The sequence below is a fragment of the Strongylocentrotus purpuratus genome, unplaced genomic scaffold (assembly GCF_000002235.5).
Source record: "Strongylocentrotus purpuratus isolate Spur 01 unplaced genomic scaffold, Spur_5.0 spur5_scaffold_6, whole genome shotgun sequence".
NCBI classification, from domain to species: Eukaryota; Metazoa; Echinodermata; class Echinoidea; order Camarodonta; family Strongylocentrotidae; genus Strongylocentrotus; species Strongylocentrotus purpuratus.
The window spans coordinates 30,002,169-30,021,032 of NW_022145612.1; the positions used below are offsets into that span (position 1 = coordinate 30,002,169).

General features: G+C 35.1%; 1 protein-coding gene across 13 annotated transcripts in view; it reads left to right on the top strand.

The window, feature by feature from the left end:
* LOC591109 (dedicator of cytokinesis protein 3) overlaps window positions 1-18,864 on the top strand; it is a 90,176-nt gene that overhangs the window by 44,791 nt on the left and 26,521 nt on the right. For all 13 annotated transcript variants that reach the window (XM_011680777.2, XM_011680765.2, XM_011680770.2 and 10 more), the window contains 15 exons: window positions 1,459-1,652; window positions 2,449-2,509; window positions 3,386-3,545; window positions 4,124-4,269; window positions 6,437-6,525; window positions 6,893-7,052; window positions 9,218-9,460; window positions 10,363-10,452; window positions 11,068-11,169; window positions 12,879-13,020; window positions 13,747-13,910; window positions 14,844-14,930; window positions 16,433-16,609; window positions 17,512-17,595; window positions 18,059-18,175. In XM_011680777.2, the coding sequence (XP_011679079.1) occupies window positions 1,459-1,652; window positions 2,449-2,509; window positions 3,386-3,545; window positions 4,124-4,269; window positions 6,437-6,525; window positions 6,893-7,052; window positions 9,218-9,460; window positions 10,363-10,452; window positions 11,068-11,169; window positions 12,879-13,020; window positions 13,747-13,910; window positions 14,844-14,930; window positions 16,433-16,609; window positions 17,512-17,595; window positions 18,059-18,175 (2,016 nt within the window). The remainder of the gene's footprint in view (window positions 1-1,458; window positions 1,653-2,448; window positions 2,510-3,385; window positions 3,546-4,123; window positions 4,270-6,436; window positions 6,526-6,892; window positions 7,053-9,217; window positions 9,461-10,362; window positions 10,453-11,067; window positions 11,170-12,878; window positions 13,021-13,746; window positions 13,911-14,843; window positions 14,931-16,432; window positions 16,610-17,511; window positions 17,596-18,058; window positions 18,176-18,864) is intronic.

The following is an 18,864-nucleotide window of genomic DNA, read 5'->3' on the forward strand; positions in this document are numbered from 1 at the left end:
TGATGAATTTATACTGATTTTGTTACTTCTTTTCATCATTTAAAAAATCTACATTTCTGATTATCATTCTGAAAGCAGTGTGTGTGTCATTAACTTTAGACAAGTATTGTTCTCTCCACGAGGTACACTTCTTTGTTTCAGCTAACTACATGTATCTCCAATTCTTCTGCAAACTTCTTTGTGCCAATGATATCACTTTAAAACAAGAAAATACATTTCAAAGCCATTTTTATGCTGTAGCTGGCAAATCTTTCCGAAATTGAATTGATATCTGAAAACTCAGAAGACCATGTCTTTCTTCATCAATCATGATCATTTAGAACACTGCTTCAATAAAGGCAGCCTATTGAAAAAGAAACAAAAAACTTTTCTCTTATGAGTTTATATTTGTTTAATATAGTCAATCATGAAAAGAAGTTTAGACATCAAAATATTTTTAAAAAGACAAAGCAATGTCTATAAGTTAACTTTTTATGAAATATTCATTATTGGCCACATACAAGGTCAAAGTTACACAATTACAAGTGGAATAAAATTGTAAATTGCTGTTCAAAGAAGGAATGGAAAGTCAAATGAGTATCTTGACATACATTTCAAAATAGAACAAAAAAATAAAAAAAGACTCACCTTCGTATGTCTTATGTAATGAATCCACTCCTATTATTATCATTATCAGTATTTTCATCATTATTCATCCTTTGTAAAGCTCTCTACATACATGTACAGCCTCTCCCTTCTCTTAAACCGTCTTTCCCGTTTGTTTCCTGACTTTTTTAACTTCTATTTTTTTTTTACCCTTATACCTTTTCCTTTCTCTTCTCTTTATTTATTTATTTATTTATTTATTTATTTTGTTTTATTTACTTCTACTTTTGCGTTTTCTTCTTTCTTTTCCTTCGGACAAAAAATTAGTCTATTGGATCATATTTATCATTAGGATTAGGATTCCCATTGCCATGCCAAATCGCGTATCATTCTTTTAATCCTTATAATATTTATTATCCACATAAGGCTTACAAGTAATTACAATAAATCAGTGTATTCAATATCTTGAGCGCAGAACCCGGATGACTGACCAATAATGTTTTTGTATTGCTCAGTCATCCAGGAACAACTATCGATATATCAATATCGATATCAAACACAATAAAATCATATTTTCTGAGGTTAGTCAAATTTTTATATTTCGCTTGTCAGCCTGGTATAGAAAATAATGTTATATGGCTCTGTTTTTGTGTGATACAAGAATATATTGCTCTTGCTATGACAATATTGACATACATTGTAGCTCGAGCAATATATTCTTGTATTACACTCACAGCCATCCAATATTATAAAAGTATAGTTATTTTTTAATTTAATTTTTACTTGTAATTTTTTGTACAATTTAGCCTAGGCTGCGAGTCCAGATTTTGAATAAATGTACCACTAAAAAATTACTGATTATTCTTTGCCCAGACCCGTTGCATTACCTGCCTGATGGAGATGTTACGTCTGATGAAGGAGCAGCACTACGTTCAGCTAACAGACTGCTTCCCAAGCTCACATTACAGACAAGAGTTCCTCAATGGTATACTGATGCTCTTTGCTGAGTGTGTGACCAAGGACATCTACTCTAAGGACTGGGCAGCTATGAGGATGGTGGTCAACAGGTAATTTTACTGATCGACCTCTAACCTCTGACCTTTTCCTGTACTTTTGAAGTTATGATTGATATATATATTTTGAGAACTAATAAGCTGGATTGATAGTTGTGCAGTTAACCCTATTAGTTCATATACAAGAGATATATCCAAGGACTGGGCAGCTATGAGGATGGTTGTCAACAGGTAATGTTACCGATTGACCTCTAACCTCTGACCTTTTCCTGTACTCAATATGCTTGATATATATATATATATCTTGAGAACTAATAAGCTGGATTGATGGTTGTGCAGTTAACCCTATTAGTTCATATACAAGAGGTAAATGTACATCTAGGTTTGTAGAGCAGCCAGTTTACTCTGTAGCATTCTTTACAATGAAGGTTGTGAATAGGAGCTCCCTTACATGTATGTGATAAGCTGAAATTGAATTTATATATTACTCACTTTGCAGGTGTCATTTTTTCATAACTTATAAAATGTTGACTTTACATGTACCTCAAATATTAAACATTATCTACTCCTTATAATGGTAAAAGGTTGTTTGCCAGCAGTTACATTACTTTTTAGCTATTGTCCTTGAAACGTTCCCTTTACATGTACATTTCAAGAATACAACAGTCGTAGAGATCATTGTCAACTTATTAATCTACAAACCCTCAAACCCCCCAAAAGAGGAGGTTTATCTGTTGGCAGTCATCCATGGGGATAGATGTGGCATGAAGTGGCTTTAATATGATGACTAGTATGAGGTCCCCCCTGTACTGTAGCCTCTGATGATGTTGTATATGATTCATTTTGACAGGGTCATTCTTACGGCAATCAAGAGGTTCTGCTCAGATCTCAACCAGGAGGACATGATCAAGGTAAGTAATAAGTAGCTTGATTTAGATTTAGATTAAAGCCTGTCTGCACTACTTGTAGCTACTTGCGCCCTCTATATAGCCAACAATGCCTAAGTGGTGACCGGTGATCCCCCATGGTCCCCTTTTTCTTATGTTAATTGAGAGCTAATTTGATGAGATAACCACTTGCCAGTGACCGGCAGGGTGGTCTAAGCCCTCCTGGCCAAACTAGTGAAGACAGGCTTTAAAGGAAATAGTTCCTGTGAGAAGGTGAGTTTAGAACACTCCATGAGACCATTTTGAATCGGTTTTGATTATGATTGAATAAAATATTTGAGCATGCAGCCTGCAAGCTGAAAGTATTCAATTTACAAAAAATAAAATGTACAGAATATATACAAATCAAGATGGAAATCAAGAAGCACCAATTATCAAGCCTTATGTTGAAATACAACTCATACAGTACATCAATCATTCTAAATTATACTGAATAAACATACAAATTAATTTCTTTGTAAAAAATATTCAAAAAAGTACAAAACGGGGCATTCATTGAGAAAAATAGACAAGTTTAAACAAAAAACATATTAATTACACTACCAGTTGTATAACACAATTTCTGCAATCTATTTTGTCGAAATAACTTTAACATGATATATATTTGTTGATAGAATAAGAATTCAAAATCTTGTAATATACAAGTACAGTGTCCTGTAAACTCAGCATTGTATTGCAGGAGTATAATTATTACATGTTATGTGTTTACACTTATCTCAATATTTTTAATGACAGTCCCCTCTTCTATTTTAAAATAACTTTTCAGAATATATTTTACGAAGAATGAAACAACAAAGATTGTCCTATTTGGCATACCTAGTGTTTTGTTTTGTTGTCTAGATGAGATCACGGTACTTTGAGTTAGCAGTATTCTTCATCATTCAACCGGTGCTTCAGTTAGAGAGCTTCACGTCGGCCAAACAAGAAAGACTCAAGAAGATGTTTGGTGACATGAGGATTGCGATGGCCACTGAGTTGATTGAGAAGTGGAACAGCCTAGGTATTTCACACTTTTGGATGATAGTGAATAGAATAGTATTTCATCAGTATATTCAGGCCTGATAATTACCTGATTCAAAAAGGAAAACCATTTTTTTAAACAGATTTTTACAGATTTTTGGGCCCGTTAAAAGTCGTGCGCAAGGGGGGGGGGGGGGGGGGGGGGGGGGGGGGGTGATGCAATTTTTCTGAAAATTGTTCAAAAAGGGGTGGGGGAATGGTAGTTGAGTAAAAAATAAATAATAAAAAACCTTATTGGTTTTTAGAGCTCACTATCACCCCTGGTGTATTGGAAAAAGACTCGTTTGACAATATTGTTTTTATTCACTTTCTTAAATGGAAAAGTGTCAGTTATGTTAAAACAGTTATATTTCATTTCATTCCACCAATAAAAGAGAAATTCCAGCCAGTCAGCTCAGTCGTACATGTATATTCAGCACAAAGTATATGAAGGAATGCCTATAATCAATCTTGGCGGGATTGTCTGATCAATGCATAGCTATTCTAGTACACATATGACTTTGGTGCTATTTTTATGCTTGTCTTCAGCATTCATTTCAAAATTTTCCCTCGATTTAGGTCAGTACAAGAGTCAGTTCAGTCATTTGACGCGGAATTTCTTAGAGGTGACGATGATACCCCATGATGCCATACGTAAGGCTAGTCTGCCGCTCATCTTTGACATCATGTGCTCCGAGATGAAGGAGAAGTCTTCTTTCATCAAGGTCAGTCCAACATATCCAATATTGTGTTTGTATTTATCTTTTATAGGTTAAAGGGATCCGGTAACTTTGTCTTAGATCCTTTAAAAAAATTCTTGATTTAGCTCATGTTGCAATCATAATTATAAACCTTTAGGTCAGTCATGAATCCCATGACATTTACAAGCCGATCCCCTGTCTAATTATCAAGATATTTGTGATATATCTAAAACCGTTTTTCCAACGTTTTTTTATAGCACTACAGTCTATTGGGGAAAATGAGCACTGGTCACTCAAAGATCTTACTTTTTTGAGGCACTGCATGATCATTTTGAAGCGCAATTTTTTTAGGGCTTCAATACTACACCATATCACAGACACTGATAACACGTCGGGCCATGCATCTCAAATTTAACATTGTTAAACGATGCCTTTAAATGCTAATGAGATTACATTGTAGGTACATATTGTGTATAGGTGATTAAATTGTAGAGCTCAAACAAAGATAACCTATAGGGGCATTTACACTGTCATCCAAACACGCCAAAAAATGCCAAACCGGAGCCTGGCCGCGATGTTACCAAGGGCAACAACGCATTACCGGCAGAAATGCCAATTCCAAAACATTCCAAATCGAAGTGTGATCTTTTGGCGTGTTTTGGCGTGTTTCGCAAGTATAAACGCTCGCAGTTGTAACATCGCGATGTTAGGTGACGTAACGTTAGGAGCGGAGCTAGATGTCGTCCTTAAAGAAAATGATAGAACGATATATACAAAGAACAACATAAGAGAAGGTGATAGAAGGAAGAAACAAATAATAACATAAGGAATAACATAAGGAAAGACAGAAAGAGAAAGTGATAGAAGGAAGAAACAAAGAATAACATAAGGAATAACATAAGAAAAGACAGAAAGAGAAAGTGATAGAAGGAAGAAACAAAGAATAACATAAGGAAACACAGAAAGAGGGGGTGATAGAATGATAAAAAACAAAGAATAACATAAGAGAAGGTGATTGAAGGAAGAAACAAAGAATAGAATAAAAAAACACAGAAAGAGGAAGTGATAGAATGATAAAAAAAACAAAGAATAACCTAAGAGAAGGTGATACAAAAATGAAGAAACAAAGAATAACATAAGGAAACACAGAAAGAGAAAGTGATAGAAGGAAGAAACAAAGAATAACATAAGGAAAGACAGAAAGAGGGAGTGATAGAATGATAAAAAAAAACAAAGAATAACATAAGAGAAGGTGATACCAAAGGAAGAAACAAAGAATAACATAAGGAAAGACAGAAGTGATAGAATGATAAAAAAAACAAAGAATAACATAAGAGAAGGTGATAAAATGGATAAATAAAGAATAACATAAGGAAACACAGAAAGAGGGAGTGATAGAATGATAAAACAAACAATAACATAAGAGAAGGTGATAGAAGGAAGAACCAAAGAGTAAAATAAAGAAACACAGAAAGAGGAAGTGATAGAATGATAAAAAACAAAGAATAACATAAGAGAAGGTGATACAAAAATGAAGAAACAAAGAATAACATAAGGAAACACAGAAAGAGAAAGTGATAGAAGGAAAAAACAAAGAATAACATAAGGAAAGACAGAAAGAGAAAGTGATAGAATGATTAAAAAAAACAAAGAATAACATAAGAGAAGGTGATAAAAGGAATAAATAAAGAATAACATAAGGATACACAGAAAGAGAAAGTGATAGAAGGAAGTGATAAAGAATAACATAAGAGAAGGCGATAGAAGGAAAAACAAAGAATAACAAGGGAAGATAGAAAGAGGAAAGTGTTTGCATCGGAGTGCCGCGCATGCGCATTACCAACTGAAACTCGCCAAAACATCACTGAGCTTTTCAGTCGGAGATGTTTCCGCACAAGTGTAAACGGGTGCGCGAAACATCGCGACTTTTCAAAATGAGGTATTTGACAGTATAAATGCGCCTTATATTGTAATTAAATTGTTTTTATAGGATGTCCATCTTGTTTCAGATGAGTGCATTGCATGGCTCTCCAACTTTGATTTTTCACTTTAGCTGCAAAATGTCATTAATAGTCTCAGATGGATCTCGTAGAAAAATTTTCTTGTGATTATTATTATTACTATCATTATTTTTAGTTTGAACATGGTGGGGTTAAAGAAAGTCTCTTTTTGTTTTTGATTTAAATCTTAGCTCGAGGATGATCTGATTGACAAACTTGATCACATGGTTTGTGTGCAGAACAATGGTGATGAACAATACACAGTGCTCTTCAATAACACGTAAGCTTTGAAAGTCATTTAGAATCGGTAGCCGTAAGCATCCCAATTTATCAGAATCTATAATTATTCGACCTGTTTTATAATAGTGAAGAAAAAAACATGTATTGATCACACCAGTATTCTGGATGTACATGGAATATTGATGTTGAAATTATAGACTGGGAAAGCATTTGAATGATAATAGAGAAAGGTTTTAAATAATGTAATTCCAAATCTGCACATCATGTGTACTCATTAAATTTCTTTTGAAGATACATTAGTGGTTTATATGTTGAAAGAGCTAAATAATATGTACATGGACTCGAACAGTCCTATGATCCAAGTTGTCTAGTCAATGCCTGGTTTACTTCACATCTGTGTATCACAGCTTGAGAGAAAAGATCTCCACACAGCCGTGGCAGGAAGAAGGAGAGCAGTTTGTTGAGAAGGTTACTCGTCTACTAGAGAGACTGATCGACTACAGGAATGTCTGTAACAAATCGGTCGAGAACCGCTACCTCAAGCTCAGCTGTCTTTACCAACTCATGGTGAGTAGTCCCTCTCTTTATTCCAAGGGTGCGTTCAAGCGATTTTTTGAAGCTAGAATCACAAACATGAATCACGAATCAAAACGCCGTTAAAAAACTTGGTTACTGCGGGAGAGCGTTTAAAGAGAAGGTTGAGTTCTGGGAAGAGGTGAAAAATAATTTGTGAGCATTACTCATTCTTATTATGCAAGTGTGGAAGAACATCAGCTAAGACATGTTCCCTGAAAAGCATGGCTCTTCAAATGCCTTCATATTCTAAATATGCATGTAACATCGTAAAAATCGGGGGCCGGCTTTTTACGCCACGTGTTCGTGTAGTCCCATATACATCTTTCTGTGCGAGTGTTTGTAACTTTACCAAGACTTGGCCAAATTTCTTATCATTTTGATGATTCCAGAACCTTGCAATACACACAAATTCTTATATGCTAGATGATCAACCTTTTCTGGTCGGTTCCACCCCGTTTCTTTCACAATGCAATCGCATGACCAGTACTCAACTTCATCTTTAAGCGATTTTTCATCAACGCTGATTCTCGCTCATTTCAAGCCCAGCCACTGCTCATCAAACTGCGCAGTTGACCCAGGAAGTATAGGTCAACTTCGCCGCCTGCTTTCTGAATTTGTTTATGGTCGACTGTCGGCCAAACCGGAAGCAGGTCACGATAACTATGTTATAGAATCATGATTGAGATCTCCATTTGTTCAAGCGATTTTTAGCGACGGTGATTCTGCAGAATCAGGATACAAAACGCATCTTTTTCAGTGTTTCATGTTTACATTTTGAAACACTTTTATTTTTACGACCGACGAAAAATCGCTTGAAATCGCAACTGTGTTTTGAACTAAAAGTGTTTGAAAACCTTGTTTCTAGGGTAAAAAAGTGTCGCTTGAACGCACCCCAAGTCTACATTCATTCTTCAAGCTCAAGCATTCTTCATATTGGGCACATGTTGTTTATTCTCTATTTCATCCTCATTTTTCTTTAGCTTTCAGGAAAATTTTGAGAATTATTCTTTTATACCAAAAAGTACAAATGAACTAGTGTTCAAGAATTTCAAGCGCAATATTTAAAAGTCAAATATTGATACTACTGCACTGCTGCAAGGTTGAGGGTGCTTGCCCTGATTTGACAAGGTTGTCCCACTTATTACAAGTCTTCTTGGTATTTAGGAACTCCTGCTTTCCTGACTCAGTGTCTGTCTCTAATTAATCTATGTAACTATTGCAGTGCAAAATAGGTTACCCTTGTCTCTGGACGTTTCCTTGAAGAGTAGTTGAAAATTAAAGGGAGATGGTATTCAGTTTCCATGTGCAGTTGGTCATAATTGGCTGACACCAGACTTAGTGGAAATACCTCTAATGGGTGTACAAGTCTTGCACACAGCAAATATGTGGTCACAACAAGAACCCTAGTCTGTCAGAGAGTCTTTGGGTGAGATCATGACTTTTCCATGTTGGGCTATTGGTGAAAAGTGCAGAGCATTTACATGAGGCCTATTGGTTATAAAAACTGAAGGCCAATCCTTGTGATTGACAACACCTGCTATTGGATAAACATCCCAATAGTGTTGAATTCCCCATGAGAGCCTGCTACTATGGAGAGGAAATAACTATTTGGTACACTGCGACTTGATTTCAAGATGTTTCATGCTCATGTTAAAGGTAATTCAAAGTTTTGGTATGGGGTCATGAATTTGGTTTAAATGAACATATTGGAAGCATTTTCGATTTTACAATATTCAATGATCATTGTCGCGGTTGAAATCGAGTCTTAAGTGATGAAATTGTAAATAATGAGCTCTTTATGTTGTATAGCTCCTTCTCAAGACAATGTTTCTTGACTACAATCGACCGATTTGCTATTCCTGTTTGGAAATTATATATCACAACTGCATATTCTGAGATTTTCATGGTCAAAGCTACCTTAAAAATGGCCTTAGGCGCTACTTAAAATATTTGAAATTTACCGGGAGCACTAGTAAATTTTTGATTATTCAATATTTCGAAAGCAGAATTTTTTTTAGAGGCTCAATTTTCTAGTGCTTATAATACATGTACATCCACAGGGGCATCCAAATATATCAAAATTTTAAAGAATTACTATTCATCCAATTTTCAAAATTTCCCAAAACTTTGCATAACCTTTAATCTTCCCCAATCAGAACTTCTACAAGGACGATGAGAGACGGAAGGACATCTACATGAGATACATCTACCATCTCCACGATCTCCATCTACATGCGGGAGATTACACCGAAGCAGCTCATACGCTCCTCATGCTAGCTATGACACTGGACTGGACAGACAATGTACTACCCTCGGACAAGAAACACGAACAGCAGACTGAAGCCGAACGCAAGACCAAGCTCTACGGTGAAATCATCGAGCTCGTCAAGAAAGGCCAGGTAAGAAATGAGTTGTAGCTCTGTGGATTGATGCATAAGGATGATAATCTTCCCAATTGAAAGGCTACACATGTAACTAGCAATGGTGGTGATAATGATGCATACCTGCCAACCCTTCCAAATAATCCGGAATATTCTGTTTTTCTGGATTTTTAGGACCCCAAAATCCGGAAATTTCGATTTTTTTTTATTTTTTTTTTTTTTGTGTGTGTTGCTTAAGCCAAATTAAGTTTTTTTTTACTATATGCCGCGATGTGAGAGTTCCATATCGCGTGCGTTGAAGGGCTGCATGATTGAGCAGCGAATTTCTATTTGCTTTTTTGCACAGATTTACCGCGTATTGCCAGTTACACTGCTGCTGCATGTGCGAACGCCTGTTAAGGGTACAGATTTCTTATTTTCGAAGACATACCGTGCTAAAAATTCTTAATTTTCATTTTCAAATGTTGGCAGGTATGATGATGTACAGTTACATGTATACTGCTCACTAGTCCCCTCTCATGAACACTTTTAATAGGTGTAAGCAAATTATCATAGTGGTGGGCCCCATATTATAAAGAGTTGCGATTGATCCAAATCAATGGCAAGTTCTCCAATCAATTTCAAGTTTGCAGTCTCATAGTTGCAATTGATATCAATCACAAAGAAGTTGCGATTAATATCAAATATTTAAAAGAGGGTGGCCCTGGTCATCAGAACACACATGCACTGTGTAGGTCTACATCATCCCTACAAAAATGCATGTCTTGTTTGTGCATTTATGACCTATATATTCATGTATGTACATTATGTTATGTATGTATGCATGTATGCATTTATCAGTTCTTGTTTTTGTAAACAGTGATTTGTAATTCTATATAAGATTTTCAATTCCGTGTACCTGTATTGTATATTAATCTTAGGTTTGGGAGTATGGCATTCCTCTTTGTAAGGAGTTGGCTATTCAGTATGAGTCCAAGCAGTTTGACTACAAGAATCTCAGTGTACAACTGGTAAGTCTTAATGAAAGATAAATTTTGACAATTTTTTAATAGAATTATTTGTGTCATTGGTATTCTGGGCTTGGCAAAGTTTTCATTTTTTGAAATGTTTATTAATCCTTGTTCAGTAAATAACGGCATTTTTAGTTGTTAGATGGCCATTCATGCCACTGGTTGCTCTCACTGTTGGTCTCTCAAGGTACATCGCAAATCTACATAATTTTTACATTTTCTATAGTTCATTGTTGAAGAAAAAAGTAACTTACATTGTATACTTAAGTTATATTGAAGACTAGGATTTAAACTACAGTATGCGATTAATGCTTGAGCTAGAAATTATTATCTTTAGAAACAATTTTTTTTTCCTTCAATAATGAACTATCAAAAAAGTAAAATCAGTAGATTTGTGACCACTGTGTGTACGTCCCTTGAGAAACCAATGCTAGGAATGGTTAGAGGAACTAGTGGCATGAACGGCCTGCCAAATTTCATGTCCAACTTAATAAGTCGATCTTAGTCTTTGTGAAACACTCCCCTGGTCAGGTAGATAGGCTCATGTGTATGTTGCATCATGAAGAGTACCTACCAGTAATATGTAAACTGTATTAACCATTTTACACTTTCTAGGTCACACAAGCTCAGTTCTTTGAGAACATCCGGAACCAACCAAGACAGCCACCGACCTTCTTTAGGATCAAGTTCTACGGTATTTTCCCCATCCTCAGAAAAGTAAGTATTCATCATGAAACATTCCTCTTCTAAAACTTAATTTTTTTTGGTCTTTTTGTTTGTTTTTGTAAAATGAATTTATTGATAAAAATATGCTTTTTAACATATCAAACAATCATATACAATCAATTGAAACAACATCAGAGCATCCTTACATAATTCAAATAAAACATGTTTCATTTTCTTGAATTACAGGGTTTTCAAAAATGCATTACCTACCGGTATTTGTTTTACAATACTTTTCGATCTTTAAACAGTTACATACTAATCTTTTGAAGATACAAAGAATAGAGACTTTGTGAAAATAAGTTTGCAATTTTTCTGCTTGCATAAATGTTAGATAAACTGTGTATTTTACGCATATGATAAGAAACTTTTTAACATTTTTATTTCAATTCATAACCTTTAATGAAAACAAGGTGTCAAAAGAAAAATCAACACTGTAAAGTTTTCAAATAATGTCTCCAAATCTTAACCAAAATAATCTTGTGTGTTTGCATTTTACGAATAAATGAAGTGTGTTGTGTATGTACATAGGGATTATTACATAATTTCCATCTGGATGAATTATACTTATTTGGTATTAAATTGTGTAACAACTTAAAATTAAATTCTGTCATTTTGTTTTCTTTCATAGCTCGTAAATCAAATGACTCTATGACTTTCCAGTCAATTTGTTCTGCACTATTTAATATTTTTCCCGATTTGTCTTCAATTTTAGGTCTTACAATTGAATAAATAAAAATCGTAAAGTAAAAAAACTTTGATTTTCGAACATTTTTCATAAGAGCTTCATTTTTTTTCTTGCTTGGCATCATATATCTGTCTAAACATATTCCGTTTTCAACTTTGGAAATCGCATTAACTATGATTTTATATTCTTGAAAAAAAGAAGCATGTTTTTTTCTCAAATCTTTCTTCAATTTCTTTTTAAGACATAAATCTAGAGTCTTTCACAATATCGTTAATTTTCAAAGGGCCTACATCAAACCATTTTTTCGTTGAATAATACTTTCTGGTTATGATCTCTTATATTTGAGTTGAACTATATGTCCCCACTTTTAACATCAATACATTGTAAATCAATTGTTATATTACTTTTTACTGTCTCTTTGAACTCAAACCAAGTATCTACCATCTACTTGTAATATTGTGGCATTTTTATCTTCTCTAAACAAAACACCATATCATCTTTTGTACATTTACTATTCAGCACATTTTGTAAATTGTCTACTTTTTTAAGGAAACCATCAATTATCCTTTTCCACTTTGAGTTTTCATGGGAAAAGTAGTGTAATATCAACTTTGATATGAAGTTCTGTATTAAACAGAGTATTCAAATCAACCATCTTCAATTATCCATACTCATATCTCATACAAACCACTTTTTCTCACACTTCAATTAATTGCATATTATGTCTCATCGTAAACTTGTTTAAGAGCAGCTGATTTATATTTCTGTACTATGGAAGAAATCAAGACAACTTTTGAAATTAACTCTTCCTATGGAAGAAAAAAATTCAGTTTGTTACATTTATTTACTTTTTCAGTGCATGCCATAGTACTATTATTAGTACTATTGTATTGTTTGGAAACATATTTCAAGTTATGATTACTTTATAATGGATAAAATGTATCATTTATTCTAATTTGTTTTCATAAATGAGTGCTCATCAGTACATGTTTACATCTTTATCATTTTTGATCAGCACCGTGAGTACATCTACAGAGGTCAGCCGTTTGATCAACCTCAGATAGTGATCCAGAGATTCCAGGCAGACTTCCCCCAGGCTAAGCCATGGACTGGCAAAGCACCTCCTACAGAAGAAGATCTGCTCTTGTATGATCAATGTATCCTTACATATAATAATAATAATAATAATAATAATAATAATAATAGGTATTTATATAATGCCGTCTAGAGACAATTCTATTCCGAGTCACACATTAATTATTACCCCGGCTTTAGCCTAGCTGCCATTACAGCACACTAGCATTTCAAGGAATTAATTCCTGCCAGGTACCCATTTACCTCACATGGGTCGAGTGTGTCAATTGTAGATTAATGCCTTGCCAAAGGACATTAGTGCTGTGTCGGGGATTGAACCACGACCTTTGAATTTCAAGTCAAGTGCAAAAACCACTTGACTATGACAATTCTTATCCATATTGTACATGCACTCGGCACCAAAGGTCAGTTATATTTATATCTGTTCTGTGTTGAATGATTGCAATCAGAATGCATGAGGTTACCGTAGTCATTCACACTGTTAAAACTGAAAGGTCTTCTTTTTTACTCCAATATATATATGTAACAGGGTTAAACAGAGCTGCCAACCATTATGCTTCTCCTGGAATTATTCTGTTTTTCCCTCCAAATTACGGTAGTACGTTTTGTCTTCATAAAATACGTTTGTTTATTTTTATTTTATTTTGTTATTTATTTTGTTATTTGTTATTTTTTTACATACCGCACGTCAAACAACTGCCCTAAAATGTTGATTTGATCACAAATTGAATAGAAAACTGAAGTTAGATTTGAGTGTCTTGAATAGACCTTAACATGCCATGCTACAGACATCGAGGTGAGACACGTGATTTGCGTTCCTCCCCAGCACCCTCACCTGCAGGGCAACGTTCCTCCAAACATCCGCTACTTTGCAGAGAACTACGACATCAGCGTCTTCAGCTTCGACAGACCATTCCATAGAGGAGAGAGGGATAAGACACAGGATTTCAAGGTACTTATCACTTTATTGTCTTGTTGTGGGATCGGATTATATAGTTTTACTCCGTTGCCAGCGCAATATAAATGCAATATAAATTGCATAAAGGCTCAAGGTAAAAATACAGTTGAAGAATAGCATTTATTGAAGAACCACGCAAAGATATGATTAATTAACAATGAAGTCGATAACAAGTCTAATGGATAACTTTACTCATGCTGTCTGAAGTATAAAAATGTTGTTCTACTCTGAAAGTCATCTCCTCTTCTCTAGTTTAGGAACTTCACTTATAAATCATGAAGTTCTAGGGGAGTTATCATTTGGGATTGAGTAATCTAAACATGCTTTGATTTGTCAATAGTTGATTGTCCACCGGGATTGCTCTAGTATAAGGGGGTGTGGTGATGCACAGTGCAAGTGACTGGGATCGGGCCTATGAGTCATAGTTCTTGAAATGTGGTTCCTTCAAGTTAACTCTCTGGGGTGGTCATTAATGGTCAATGTCTAGACTCACAAGATAATGGGGTCAGTGTCTAGGGATAATGAGGTTCTGTTTTAGATCATGGAAGTGGGGGAAGGATGAATGAATGAAAGAAACATTATCTTATTTAGACTGTCAATTCATTTGATAGCTTTGCTTCTGAGATGATGAATTTGTAGTAAAAGTTGTTTTGTTTCCTCAACTGACTTTCAGCTTTTCAGTCGAAGAAATGACTGGTTTGAGCTTGTTGTGCTGTTCTTGATATAGCCCCCACTAAAAAGTATCGGCTTTATTTGTACATTGTGAAAGTGCATTATGTTTTGATGATTTTAAAAATTAAATTATAAAATGTATTAAAGGATGATGATATTCAACTATAATTCCTCACAAAGAACAGAGACATGTCATTGAGAAACCCACTGGATGGACAGGAGAATTGAGGGAATTCTTGTTTTGTTTGTTTGTAGACCCTGTGGGTGGAGAGAACGTTCATGACTACAGGCTCACCACTACCTGGTCTGTTGAGCTGGTCTGAGATCGTCAAGACTGTGGTGGTAAGTAGTATTCCTGATTAATTTTCATAGTTTTGCGAAAGACAGTTGGCAACTATGAGCGACTGTAAACAAATGTAAGCGGCAGTTTTTGCGAAGACTAGCAACTGTTTGCCAATCCTTTGCCACTATTTGTGAATGTTTGGGACCTTTTGCTAACTCCTGGTACTCAGTGGGTCGATTCTATATAGGAACCATATGGAAACGTGGTCGCTAGCATTGGAGTTTGTTTGTTTGTTTGTTTGTTTGTTTTATTTATTCACCATGTAAAATAACTGTTTACAGTGGGATACATTGATATATAATACATAGTAGGAACAATGCATAAATAAAAAATGTTTGAAGCGCAACGTCCCTAAGTAACATAGTTGATAATTATTAGGTAAAAATAGAACATGGCTTAAAATATGACATTCGTTACAAAAATAAAACAAAATACAAAAATTATGCCCCTTAACGTATTTGAACAACAAGCCAAAACAATGAAATACACATTACCTCTTCTTAACACATTTAGCACTATACAACATGTACCTCAAAAGTTAACGATAATATTTTAAGAAAAATATTTCAGGTGGCAAAGCGTTCCAAATGTCAGGACCTACATATCTAATTGATCTTTGTAGTTCCGTGACAAGTAGTTCCGTCCTTTTTCTTTAGTAATTTTTTAAAGATCTAAATAAAGTAAGTTGGCTGTTTCTAGACCAAGCTTGTATGACATGCAATATATGTTGTGGTCTAGTGATTATTGAAGGCACTGGACTTGTGGATCATAAGGTGCGGGTAACAAACTCCCACCCTGGCACTAATATCGTTTGGCAAAACATTCGCCACTCTCCACCCATGTGTAAATGGGTAGCTGGTATGCCCGAGTGCTAGGGTAATAATGTCTTTGCGCCATGAGCACCACAGCATGATGGATATGAGCGAAATAAAAATCCATTATAATTATTATATTATTCTTCAGAAGAAAATAAAACTTTTGAGGCGTGTAGGGAGGTCCTTGGTGTTTGCTTAATTTTTGCAGTACTTCAGACCAACTTAAAACATATTACTATTAATTAAAGCGGGACTGCACCACTTGTAGCTACATGTACTTGCGCCCTCTATATAGCAAACAATGCCTAAGTAGTACCTGTTGGTCCACCATGCGATCCCCTTTTTCTTATGTTAAGTGAGAGCTGATTTTATGAGATAACCGCCTGTCAGTGACTGGCCAAACTAGTGTAGAGAGGCTTTAAACAAAGAAACAATTCAATATGTTTGTTTCCTTGCTGCCCATAATAATGTGGACCGATTTTAGATCATTTCAAAATGGTGAATAATAACAACACTGCTTGTTATGAATTGTATTGGGTGTCTTGTTGATTCTTTGTCAAGATGTAATGTGCTCCCTAATATATTGAAGCGCCGTGAGCATTTAATTGAAATAGATAATGGCACTATATAAGTCATGTATTATTATTATTATTATTATTATTATTATTATTATTATTATTTTGTAGGAGGAGATCCGACCCATTGCCAATGCAGTCAACGTGATGAGAGAGAAGAACACATCGATGCAAGTACAGATCCAAGGACACAGGGCCCATAGAAACTCCAACATCAACCCTCTTAGTATGGTGCTGCAAGGAACTATCGAGGCAGCAGTGCAGGGAGGCATCAAGGTCTACCAAGATGTAAGCCCTTAAAGCCACACTGTCCTACTTGTAGCTACTTGCTCCCTCTATATGGAAAACTTCCCCAATCGGTGCCTGTTGGTCCCCCATGATCCCCTTTTTCATATGTTTATTGAGAGCTGAGTCAATGAGATAGCCACCCATCAGTAAACTCGCTGTGTGGTCTAATCCCTTCTGGCTGAACTCGTGCAGTCGGCCTTTAACATCAGTCTGCCTATATATTTGCTCATGCAATAATGATGTTAACCCCTTCTGGACCCATTTCATTTTTGGACAATGAATCATATATGAACTCGTGGGCATAAACATTTGACTTATAATGCTTTGCTTTAGTGATGAATGGACATGAAATATCTTCCATGAATTAAAGGTATAGATCAGTTCTGGTCATGCGATTGCATTGTAAAAGAAAGGTTGTGGAATCGATCAGAAAAGGTTAATCATCTAGCATATAAGTATTGGTGTGTACTGCAAGGTTCTGGAATCATCAAAATGATAAGAAATTTGGCCCAGTATTGGTGAAGTTACAAGCACTGTACACAGAACGATGTATATGGGACTACGCGACACATGTGCAATATCTATCTGGTCTGGATAGATAAAATAATTTACTAATTTATATCAATTAGTAGGAGATTTCCCGGCAAAATTTGTATCATCATGTATTAGTCAATACATATTCTTTCACATGATTGGTAATAAGAGCTTCCATTTCATTTTTTGAGAGGGGGGGGGGGGGTGTTTCCAAAACTAGTCTATACCTTTAAATCATATTCAGGTAACTATATGTACATGTATTTCAGTTTCCAGAAGTAAAGTATAGACAGTAATTGAGTAAAATATTTGTTGGCAATCAAATTTTTGGGCTAAATATCTTTCATATGTCTCTTTTTTACTTTCAGGTGTTTCTGACGGCTGCGTATGGGGAGAACAACCCAACAGACAAGGAGGCTATCATCACTCTCAAGGAGCTAATGATTGAACAGGTAGAATTATATTCTTAAATTTCATTATTTAATTTTTTTTTCTTCAAGCATTCCTGATCGATTAACATATTATATAAACCTGTATATGAAATTAACTGGATGAGATATGTTAAAATAATGTTAAATATAAGTAAAAGAAAGAACAACAATATTTTAGTTAACTGGCAAATTTTGAATGATAGATATATAACTTATATGTTTTTTTGTTTTATAACCCCCATTCCCCCCCCCCCCTCCCTTAAAAAAAGAAAAAGAAAAAAACATCTCAATTTTTAATAAACCCAGACTGCAGCTCAGATGTAACAAACACTTAGTCATGTAGAATGATGTGTACCCACTTGACTTACAGTGTAAGAAATAAACAAGAAATATATATTTGAAATGTTGACTGTAAATGAATAATACATAGAGAGCAAAAAGACACTGAAACAATTGAAAATGGAAATATTCTTGGTTGTAATAGTTGAATATCTTGGATGACGGAGTATTGCTACACAAGGAGCTGTGTTCTGAAGAATTGATGGGCTTCCATCTCAACCTGGAGAAGAAACTGGCCAAGCGGATGCAGGAATTTGACCTGGTAAGTCTTGTTTAAATTCATCTATACTGTCATATGGAAGCAAAAAAAGAATTTATTATCTAGATAATTCACTTACGTAGGTGACAGACAGGCTACGAATTATCAAGATTACTATTATCTAGATAATTCTAGATAATTGAAGGGCCAGTGCGAATGCACCGTGACATCATACGCTCAATCAAAAGTAATGTGCAATTAACACGTCTCATTAAATGTGCGCTAATACAATTGTGCGCAGGTTATAATAGCACGCTAAAAACCATATACCTGACAATCATTAAGTTAAAAGTTGAACTTACACTGACCTTTAAAGGGATTTTTTAACATTGATGATAGACAGAAAAGCCAGCAAAAAATCCTGTGAAAATCCTATCAAGGGAGAATTTTCTCGTTTTGTTAGAGGATTTTTTCGTGGGATTATTCATGGGGTTTTTCAGTGGGATAATTGATGACTGGCAGCCAATTATCTAGATAATTAGCCTCTGTCTGACACCACCTTTTGATTGTTATGGGTTCATTTTATTATTGTTAATTATTTGTATTGATCTGTGCCTAGGAGAGGAATATAAAACTTCCTAACTATGACCCTTTCATCCTAATGCATATACATACATGTGTATATTGATTGGGGAACTCAGGTTACCCCCTGGGTGTGCCCTACTTTTTGAGAGGAAGGCATACAGCGGGTA